The 11,852-nt window shown below is 37.8% G+C and overlaps 1 protein-coding gene across 1 annotated transcript; it reads left to right on the top strand.

Annotated features, from left to right (window-relative positions):
- Positions 1 to 233: 233 nt before the first annotated feature.
- Positions 234 to 8,042, top strand: DEFB130A (defensin beta 130A). The gene is made up of 2 exons (XM_033176672.1): positions 234 to 291; positions 7,861 to 8,042. Exons 1-2 carry the CDS (start codon positions 234 to 236, stop codon positions 8,040 to 8,042), a joined length of 240 nt encoding a protein of 79 aa, XP_033032563.1.
- Positions 8,043 to 11,852: the final 3,810 nt, after the last annotated feature.

The following is an 11,852-nucleotide window of genomic DNA, read 5'->3' as shown; positions in this document are numbered from 1 at the left end:
GAAATTGAGAGCCATAGAAAAAGGAAAGGATTAACCATCTGGTTTCCTACAATTAGGTTAATTTGTCACCAAATTTAGAGACTCTAGAGTTTGGAAACATTCCAACGGAAGCTGTTTTATTTCCTTACTGTTAAGCTTCACTGACCAAGAGGAACTTCAAGTCCCCAGATGTAAATAAAAGCCCCTGTGTTCCACCAGCCCTGATCATTCACCTCTCTATTGGGTACTCAGCCATGAAACTCCATTCCCTTATTTCTGTTCTCCTCCTCTTTGTGACTTTAATACCAAAAGGTAAGATGGTGAATGATTTTAGAAGTCTATTGGGATGCCTAGACCAGAGGAGGTCTATTGAGATAATTATACTGTGGCCATCCTAACTCAGACCCCAATTCACAGCCTTAGGAATTCAGAAATCCAACATGTTTTATCTTCTTTGGTACTAATGAAGCCAAAATTTAGAAGCAGGACAAGGAGTTCTTTCAACAGAAAATGGGGGTTCAAGAGCTCGATAATTAGAAAACTGGGCTGAAATAGAGTTAGAGGTATAGAAGCTTTGATATGTGATTTAAAGGTTAGTAAATACAGCAAATAGCTATCATCAAGGCCTCACTCTCCAAAAAGGAGAGTGAAGATGACAGTTCTTGATTCAAACTTGGTAATGAATGGAAGTGTATAGAGTCTATTGGTGAGGAATATTTGTGAAGAGCAGCAGTTAGCCAAATAAGACAGAATTCAATAAGAAAGTTTTGCATCAAATTATAAAAGACCAATAGAAATTTGGGAGCAGGGGAATTTGGAAAAAGAATAAACAGTGACATGAAGCTTAAATGGCAAAATTTTAAGCATAAGACAAATAATATAGAAAACACTTTAAGACTCTTAATTGCATCCTTAGGGTCCATGATTCAGAAGTTTAAATATTGACATGTAGGATCAAACTGAAAAGGGAATATAGAATCGAACATCTTCAGGGTGTTTCATCCAGATCCTGGTAAGATCTGATAAAATTATTATCTCCACTGTTAATAGTGGGATATTCATATCCCTCAAAATAAAGTGTGTGGTCAATGAACAAAGATCTCTTCCTTGCTTTATCTCTGAGATTATTTTTTAAATAATTTCAACTTATATTGTAGATTCAGGAGGTACATGTGCAGGTTTGTTATGTTGGTATATTGTGTGGTGTGAGGTTTAGGGCAAGAAGGTGATCCCATCACTCAGGTAGTGAGCATAGTACCAAATAGTCAGTTTTTCAATCCTTGTTCCTCTCCCTCAGCACTCTAGTAGTCTCCAGTGTCCCATCTTTATGTCCATGAGTATCCAGTGTTTAGCTCCCACTTATAAGTGAGAACATGCATTATTTAGTTTTCTATTTCTGCATTAATTTCATGGGATTACATCCTCCAGCTGCATCCATGTTGCTACAAAGGATATGATTTTGTTCTTTTTTATGGCTGCATAGTATTCCATGGTATATATGTACCACATTTTCTTTATCCAGTCCACCATTGATGAGCACCTAGATTGATTCTTTGTCTTTACTATTGTGAATAGTTCTGTGATGAACATAGGAGTGCATGTGTGTTCTGAGTAGAATGATTTATTTTCTTTTGGAGAATATACTCAGCAATGGAATTGCTGGGTTGAATGGTAGCTCTGTTTTAAGTTCTTCGAGAAATCTTCAGACTGCTTTCCACAGTGGCGAAACTAATTTACATTCCCATCAGCAGTGCATAAGCACTCCTTTTCTCCACAGCCTCATCTGCATCTCTATTATTTTTTGATTTTTTACCAATAGCCATTCTCACTGGTGTAAGATAGTTCTCATTGTGGTTTTGATTTTGATTTGCATATCTCTAGTGATTAGTAATGTTGAGCTATTTTTCATGTTTGCTGGCTGCTTCTATGTCTTCTTTTGAGAAGAGTCTGTTCATGTTTTTCGTGTTTTCCCACTTTATTTGTTTTTTGCTTGTTGATTTAAATTCCCTATAGATTCTGGATATTAAATTTTTGTCAGATGCATAGTTAGCAAATATTTTCTCCCATTCTGTTGTTTTCTGTTTACCCTGTTAATCATTTTCTTTTTCTCTGCAGAAGTTCTTTAGTTTAATTAGGCTCTACTTGTCAATTTTTGTTTTTGTTGCAATTGCATTTGAGTACTTAGTCATAAATTATTCCCCAAGGCCAATATCAAGAATGGTGTTGCTTAGGTTTTCTTCTAGGATTCTTACAGTTTGAGGTCTTACATTTAAATATTTAATCCATCATGAGTTAATTTTTTGTATATGGTGAAAGATAGGCATCCAGTTTTATTCTTCTGCTTATGGCCAGCCAGCTATACCAGCACCATTTATTGAACAGGGAGTCCTTTTTCCGTTGCTTATTTTTGTCAACTTTGTCAAAGAGCAGATGGTTATAAATGTGCAGCTTTATTTCTGGGTTCTCTATTCTGTTCCAGTAGTCCATGTGTCTGCTTTTGTACCAGTCCCATGCCGTTTTAGTTATTGTAGCCTTATAGTATAATTTGAAGTCAAGCAGGATGATGCCTCCAGTGTTGTTCTTTTTGCTTAGGATTATTTTGGTTGTCTCAGCTCTTTTTCAGTTTCATATGAATTTTAGAATAGTTTTTTCTATTCTGTGAAAAATGTCATTGGTAGTTTGATAGGGATAGCACTGAATCTATAAATTGCTTTGGGCAGCATGGCCATTTTCATAATATTGATTCTTCCAGTCCACAGCAGGGAATATTTTTCTGTTTGTGTCATCTATGATTTCTTTCAGTAGTGAATTGTAGTATCGTTTGTAGAGATCTTTCACCTCCTTGGTTAAATGTGTTCATGGGTATTTAATTTTTTGTGTGGCTATTGTAAATGGGATTGCATTCTTGACTTGGCTCTCGGGCTGAACATTATTGGTGTATAGAAAGGCCATTATTGGTGTACTGATCTTGTACATTGATTTTGCATCCTGAAACTTTACTAAAGTTGTCTATCAGGTCCAGGAGGCTTTGGCAGAGTTTTTAGGGTTTCCTAAGTGTAGAATAATATCATCAATAAAAAGAGGTAATTTGACTTCTTCTTTTCCTATTTGGATGCCTTTTATTTCCAAAGGCTGATTGCTTTGGCTCATATTTCCAGTACTGTGTTGATTAGGATGGTGAGAGAGGGCACTCTTGTCTTGTTCCAGTTCTGAGATTCTTTTAAGTGCAATCAAAGCTACTCAATTGTTTGATCTTTACCTAATCTGTGGATTTGCTGAGATCTGCCTCATACATGATTACCTCCTTCTGAAGGAGCTTATGCAATTCTCATTTGGTTCTCAGCTTTGGTCAGAAGAGACAATTGAGGTCAGATATACTTGTAGTGTCATCTGATGTGAAATTATGTGATGGTAATAACTTCAAAGTCGAAAAAAATTGAATGGCAATTGTTTTTATTTTAGATAATAAGACCCATGTACAGATAAAGAATGTGATTTTACTCAAATCACATAGGTAGTAGCAACATTACAGCTAAAAGCAAATCTCTTTAATCTGGGTCAATGTTGTTTTTAATCACTCCATAGGTGTAGATATCCATACAAAAATGATAACTGATTTCTGTCAGACTTTTTTCTCAAAATCTTCTAATTATACATAGGGAAACTAAGGAGGTTTTCTGCTATATGTGACAACATGGATGAACTTGGAGGACATTATGTTAAATGAAATAAGCTAGTCACAGAAGACAAATACTGCATGATTCCACTTACATGAGATACCTAAAATAGTCAAACTCATGGAAACAGGTAGCAGAACATGGTTTCCAGGGACAGGGGAGGGAGGAGGAAAGAGGGAGTTGCTGTTTAATGAGTAAACGTTTTGAGTTTTATTAGATGAATAAGCTCTGAAGATTGACTGTACAATATTATATCTATAGCATTTAAACATTTCGTAAGAAGCTAGATCTCACTTTAAGTGTTATTACAGCAATAAAATAAAGGACAAAGAACAAGAGGTTATTTGAGGTTGAAAGCTGAGTTAATCTCCCCACAAATATGACAAGAATCCTTCAGAGGCCTGCCTTTCAGGCTGTGACATCTTCCTTCCTGCGGGAATAGAAATATCAGCCCTTGTCTGATCCTCCCAAATCAGTTATACCAGGAAGAAGGATTAAATGAGAGTCCTGTAATTCTGCACAGGAGCGAATCACTTTTGAATAGCCAGGTTTCTTGTGTCAGAGGATATTAAAGCCATATGTAAAGGTCAAAATGACTGACTTGTGCACATTGAGATGTTCTTGGACACATTATCAAGTGGGACCCAGAACATTCAGGTTGAAAAATAGGAATTTCATTATGAGTTTTGTATGGTCTCTTAGTACTAAATAGTTAACTGCTGAGCTGTCTATACAATTTAATAATACTGCACTCCAAAAATTCTGATTTTAATCTCTGCTGTGACTGTTGGGCATATAGAATTTATCAGTTGCCTAGAAGCATTCTGATAATCTTAGAAACTTTATAACTCCTATATAACTTCTATCTAACAAAATTTCTTTTAAGAAAAATTGAGTGGCTAGATCATGAAGAGTTTTGTTAAAGACATTTTTACCCCCAATAATCTAATTAAGTTAAAAAAAATTATTGTTTTCATGAAAAAATTTCTTCAAAGAAGCTACATAATCTGAAATATTAGTTTATCAGCTTAATGTCTGATGAATATTAAGTTATAACTATTTGAATATACGCTTTTATATATCCTTATATTTATTCAAAAAAGAATCCATGGTATCCTATAAAAAATTGGAATAGTTCATACAGATTTTTTTTTTTTTTTTTTTTGAGACGGAGTCTGGCTCTGTCGCCCAGGCTGGAGTGCAGTGGCCGGATCTCAGCTCACTGCAAGCTCCGCCTCCCGGGTTTACGCCATTCTCCTGCCTCAGCCTCCCGAGTAGCTGGGACTACAGGCGCCAGCCACCTCGCCCGGCTAGTTTTTGTATTTTTAGTAGAGACGGGGTTTCACCGCATTAGCCAGGATGGTCTCGATCTCCTGACCTCGTGATCCGCCCGTCTCGGCCTCCCAAAGTGCTGGGATTACAGGCTTGAGCCACCGCGCCCAGCCGTTCATACAGATTTATATATACACACAAACATATGAGTCTGGGAATATGAGTCTAAAGAGGTTAGAATGGCATAAATCTTGGATTGCTGCATTAGCTCTCTGAGAATTAAGAAAATTATAGCATTCTTCTTACACTGACTGTGGAGAATAACATAATATCTGAATACACGACATTGGACAGGAGCAGAAGACAGCTTGAACTCACGTTATGTAGAGAAAAGGAAACTGCGCTTCTATTTTTTGATTGATAAAGTTCCAGGAAGAGCCTCTCCATTTAAATCCTCTACATCACCCCCCCCCAAAAAAAAACTTAAAAGTTATTGACTCAATGAGTTCTAACGCTAAGAAATTTATATCCTTTTAGAAAGTAGATGAATGTGCTATTAAGGGTCTTTTTCAGTGTGATTCTAAGTTCTCACTTCGTCCACAGAAATTAATGTTGTGATATAATATAAAGTGAACATCTAAATTGTTTCTTTTTCCAAAAGCACTTATTAAATATGCATCCTTTCTCCTATTGCCATGTGATATAACCATTATAATGTATTAATGTCAAATAAATTCTAAAGTGTATTAGAGAGTGCCTCTCTTCTTTTGCTCTGTGTGTGTATACTTCTGTCAATAAGTCTGAAAATAAATGTGAATATCTGGGAAGAAATTCCCTTCCTCATGAATGAGGACTACGAATCTGAATATGAATCAAGTAATTTAATCTTATCTTCTTGACTTAAACTAGTGCCCTTAGCATGACGATATGTCACAGTCATCAGTAAAAAGGGTGATTATAACTCTTTGGTTTCATGCTCAGAGTATACCTCCTTAAATTAAGCTTCAGGCTTCATGCTCAGAGCATACCTCCTTAGATTCCCATGTAGCAAGAAGCACATCACTGGTAGGATGAATTGTTCCACTCATTTTGAGTGAAGCAAGGGACATCTCCCAAATAGAGGAATCGGCACTATCTTAGGCTACATGCTGTGTCAGTAGGCTGCATGCTGTGTCAGTAGGCTGCGTGCTGTGTCAGTAGGCTGCATGCTGTGTCAGTAGGCTGAACTTTACTGTATAGTGGGTTAAACATCTCTACCCTACTGAGAGGAAGTTCACTCTTTTGGCTTCAGCTGAAGATTCACATTCCACCTCATTTTGCATGGGATGCCTCTAAGTTCAGATGCATAGGCCTCCTTGATGCCATACTCTGCCTCTTCTTATATCTTTCCCAGTACTAGTAACCCCTGATTTTAGCTTCATTTAAAAAGTCTGACAATGTTGCCAGATGTTAAATGTATGGATGAAGTTATCAGGGAAAAGACCAACAGCTAGCAACAAGTCTGCTATGCTTCTGAGCATGAAGCCTGTGTTCTGTGTAGGCAATGCAGTAGAACCAGCACCTTCCACAACTGGCTGGGGAGACTTCATGTCTCTCTGAAAGGCAGCCACTTTCTCTTCCACAATAGTCTTGGGGAAAAAAAGGTAATATTACAAGATACTATCCAACTCCCTCATCATGACATTCTCTTGTTACAGAGAAACCCTGAATTTATGAACTACTAGTCTGATAGTAGAGTATAATACCAGACTGCATAGGTTGAAGCTTCTGACAAGGGTGGAAGACAATCTTGCACAGGTTACGAGCACTCAGTTCCAAAAGGCTGCTTTGGTTTTTCTGGCTATGGATCTATTTCTACAGAGTAGAGAAACAATAATGATAGCCTAGTTTAAATATGAAACGGTAACAAACAACAAAAAAAAAGATTGAGAGCTGAAAAGGCCATCAAACTGTTACTCATCTACAGAAGCAAAGAAGCCAGAGGTAGTATATTACACAACAGTAAAAACAAAATAAGATCCAGGTGTGTTAACTGGATGGTTCAGGAACTAATGTCTGTTAATGAACATCAGCAAAAGTGTTTTTCTTATATAACATCTGCTGTGATATACAGTAGGAAACATAAACTATGGTTGTGCTGAGAAGGATAGTAAGAGAAAGGATAGTAAGCATAGAGAAAACTACTGAATTAGAGCACACCCTTAGTCATATGCTTCTCAACAACCAGATGAATTAAGACAACATATGGATACACTTAAGGGAAAATACCTTTTAGCTCAGTGAGTAATTCTCTCCAGGTGTCTGTCTGTCTGTCTATCTATCTATCTATCTATCTATCCCTCCATCGATCTATGAGGTATTGAGCAACATAGGAAAGATATTTCTTACATAGTCCTGAAATGAGGAAATTCGTTTAGATAAAATCTGAAGGATTGATAGGCTTTCTATGAAAGGAGATGAAGATATGAACATGCACCATTTGATAGGGATGATGTACACACAGATGGGAAGATGAAGGGACAGATACTTCCTTTGAAACTGTTTCTTAGTGGTGGCATTGTTGGTGTTTGGTGAAAGACAATTCCTTAGGTGAAAAATGTAGCAGTGCTGTGCTACTTGCTAAATACCAAAGACACCTTCCCTAGACATGGTGGCAAGAACAAATGGTCCCACACATTTCAAAATGTACTGCTCTAGGGGAGGACAATCCCTTTAAAGGATTTTAGAAGTTGGCCTGTTTCCTCCAAGGTGTATATAATCTACAATCTTAGCTCCCTTCCCATAAAAAGGCACTATTTCTGTCTACGTGTCTGATCCTTTCATATAGACAATGTTTGCTTTCCTCTCCCAAAACCATTCTTCTGGGGGTTTATTGTTTTATGTACATTTTCAATAGTGAATTGATGATGTTCTTAAATCTCTTTCTGTGCAGGAAAGACTGGCGTTATTCCAGGACAAAAACAGTGTATTGCTTTGAAAGGGGTGTGCAGAGACAAAGGCTGCAGTACACTAGATGATACCATTGGAACATGTAATGAAGAAAAAAAATGTTGTAGAAGGTGGTGGATACTTGAGCCCTATCCAACTCCAGTTCCCAAAGGAAAATCTCCTTAAGTGGGAGCAAACGTTAAGCCCTTTGAACTCCAGAATGGATAATTTTGCAGACTTCTGTTTAACCCAATTTCTTATTCTTCCTTGACTGGAAATAAATGTTGTCCTAATCGCACGTGTACTGACTGCCTTCTGGAGCATTTCTTCTTGAGACACATGCAAGCCTCTTAAGAACGATGAGAATAAACTAAATAACAGAAGAATCTCATACCCTACAGGTATTTATAAAAAATATGTTTCTAAGAAAAATAAAGATAAAAATGTTAAATATGTAAAACAATAAGATTATGAAGTAGCAGTAGGCAGTGTTTGATTATTTGAAGTGCAATGTCAACCTTCTTCCTCATCCAGTTCTGAACAAATATCAATTTCATTACTAACAGAGACCTACTTAGATAATATGGGTTAAAGCGTGATAATCATGTGACCTTGCTAACATTGCACCTGAGAATTAGGTACATGACCATTCCAGTCATTCCAGCACTTGAAGCAGGTCTCGCCTCTACTGCCCCCTGCCCCTAGATAAGTAGAAAAGAAGACCTGCTTTCTACAAGTAGGCTCACTAGGAGGAGCTGTAGAGCTGAAGAGTTGCTACCTCAGCATGCCGGGTTAGTTCTTTCCAAACTCTCCATCAGATAACTCCATTTTCTGGGACAAAGACAATTAAAGGGCAGGAAGGAAACCAGGAGTATGACGTGGCATCAGTGCCACAAAGATGGAAAACATCTAGAATGAGGCCAAATTACCCCACAAACAAAATTCAAGAGTTTGTGTTTTTTTTAACCACAAAGCTTATGGTCAATGACTCAGGGGAGGGTGGGTTATCTCCCTATGCAGAGAAGCTGTCAGGAGTCTATTAAAATAACTCTAATCGCATCTTCATGGATCTGTTTCTTCAATACTAGTCATTGCTTTTTCTATATCTTCTCAGAATCACTCACGAACAGCGTATTACTCTGAGATCAGATTCTAAGCTAATCTCAGAATAATAGGCTAATACAATTTTTACCCTATACGTTTTACACATAGCTGAAAAGTCACATCTTCTCTTCTTTGTCATCTTATGTGCCACTACATTATCCAGTGTAGCACATTAGAGATTCTTTGATAATTAAATGACATTAGGAGATTTTAAAAGTCATAAATACCCTCCTATATTAAAATGCCAAAAAAGAAAAATTTCCCATATTTGAATATAAACAAGTCTCCTTATAAAATTTCTAAGCATAAATTGAAGTTCAAAGATTGAATCTCCTCAATCTCTATGTTAAAGCCCAAAGACATTAGAATCCAAATGAATTACTGCCTGAAATGAAATTATCTTCCCCTTGTTAAGTCCGAAGTTTTCTATTAAATGTAAGCAAAAAAAAAATCAATCATTTCTTATTCTCCATCTTAGTGAATTGGTGAAAGTTTCTTCAGAGACCTGACATTGAATAAATATAACATCTCAACTCACTGAAGCAAAAAGAAGTTTTTTTGCTTTTTTTTTGAGACAGAGTCTCGCTCTGTGGCCCAGGCTGGAGTGCAGTGGCCGGATCTCAGCTCACTGCAAGCTCCGCCTCCCGGGTTCCCGCCATTCTCCTGCCTCAGCCTCCCGAGTAGCTGGGACTACAGGAGCCGCCACCGCGCCCGGCTAGTTTTTTGTATTTTTAGTAGAGACGGGGTTTCACCGTGTTAGCCAGGATGGTCTCGATCTCATCTCCTGACCTCGTGATCTGCCCACCTTGGCCTCCCAAAGTGCTGGGATTACAGGCGTGAGCCACCGCTCCTGGCCAGAACATTTTTTATCTCTGAGCAAGAAGAAAAAAAAGGTAAGGGAAATGAAAAAGATAAGGAACAAAAATAATCCGTCCAGAAAATTTAATTTCTCCTTTTTTTAAGTGAGAGAAAGTTTATTAAGAAAGTAAAGGAATAAAAGAATGGCTACTCCACAGGCACGGGAGCCTCTAATTTCTAATTCTGATTGTTTTTCTTAATTTTGTTTCTAATGACACTCTCGATTTTACCATACAATATTGGCCATTTAGTAGAGAAGTTCAGGGACAGACAGTAAAATATAAAGTAGAGCAATATTTCTGATCTCCAGCACCATTAACATTTTGACAGGAACAATTTTTTGCTGTGGGGAGCTTTCCTGTATATTGTGGGATGTTTAGCAGCCTTTCTTGCCTCTAAAACATTTCTCCCACCTGTGACCAAAACAAACAAACACACAAACAAAAAACCTCTACACACTACTAAAAGTCCTCAGAGGGCAACATTGTCCCGAGCTGAAACCGCTATAGTAAAGAAATCATCAGTTAAAGGTAAAAGTAAATAGGAGTTAGAAAATTCACTCAAATAGAGACCTTTGCCTGTAAACTTTCAAAAAGTAAGACAGCGTCACATATAAAATAATAGATCAGAAATGTCTTCTGACAATTCGAAGATGAATTATGTCTCTTTATTTGAAAGATATAGATCTAAAGATAACACTTTTGGTTTTTACTGCTGTGCTAGTTGTTAGAAATACCTGACCATATCTTAATAATTGAGATTTTAGGGCAATATTGCTCTGATACCTCATCCAGAGGTGCAAAATCTACATTTTAGGGACATTTAAAAGATTTCTGGGCCGGGCGCGGTGGCTCAAGCCTGTAATCCCAGCACTTTGGGAGGCCGAGACGGGTGGATCACGAGGTCAGCAGATCGAGACCATCCTGGCTAACATGGTGAAACCCCGTCTCTACTAAAAAATACAAAAAACTAGCCGGGCGAGATGGCGGGCGCCTGTAGTCCCAGCTACTAGGGAGGCTGAGGCAGGAGAATGGCGGGAACCCGGGAGGCGGAGCTTGCAGTGAGCTGAGATCCGGCCACTGCACTCCAGCCTGGGCGACAGAGCGAGACTCCGCCTCAAAAAAAAAAAAAAAAAAAAGATTTCTGGGAAAAGGTTGTCTGTGCCTTTTGATAATAAGACTGGGTGAATTACATGCAATCTCTTGGAGTACTTGACTATATCTTCTGCAGAAGGCCATATTTACTGTATACAATTATATGATTCTGTGCATGGAACATATTATATTGATACTAATTTATGAGGGTATAGTTGATAAACCCCAAAGGAGTTAATTTTATTGTTATATAAAGGTAAAGGCAGGCCGGACGCAGTGGCTCACACCTGTAATCCCAACACTTTGGGAGGCCAAGGCGGGCAGATCACCTGAGGTCAGGAGTTCAAGACCAGCCTGGCCAACATGGCAAAACCGTGTCTCTACTAAAAATACAAAAATTAGCCAGGCATGATAGTGGGTGCCTGTAATCCCAGCTACTCGGGAGGCTGAGGCAGGAGAATTGCTTGAACCCAGGAGGCAGAGGTTGCAGTGAGCCGAGATTGCACCAGTGCACTCCAGCCTGGGCGACAGAGTGAGACTCCATCTCAAAAAAAAAAAAAAAAAAAAAAAGGCAAAGGCAATAGTATATATCATGAAAGCTTGAGATATGCTCAGACCTTTGCCAGTTGTACATTTACAAGTTCATTTTGTTCTTTCTATCTTTCTGGAAAATTTGATATCATCGAGACAATAGTTTCCGAATAAATGGCAAGTCACAAAAATACTTGAAAATAGTCCAAGTAAAATGGATTTTACTATCACTAGAAAAAGATTGCAATTTCCATATTCAAAATACAAAATAAAATACTTTTGCTGCTGTTAGAACCATAGCTCATATAACCTTGAAAGGTTTTTATATTATATGTAAAGTAGTATGACACCCAATGATAGACTGTGATGAGTTAAAGAGCAATACTACGAACACTAAAGCAACTCTTAA

The sequence above is a fragment of the Trachypithecus francoisi genome, unplaced genomic scaffold, assembly GCF_009764315.1.
Source record: "Trachypithecus francoisi isolate TF-2019V2 unplaced genomic scaffold, Tfra_2.0 Contig01554, whole genome shotgun sequence".
NCBI classification, from domain to species: Eukaryota; Metazoa; Chordata; class Mammalia; order Primates; family Cercopithecidae; genus Trachypithecus; species Trachypithecus francoisi.
This window is presented reverse-complemented; position numbering and strand designations above follow the sequence as displayed.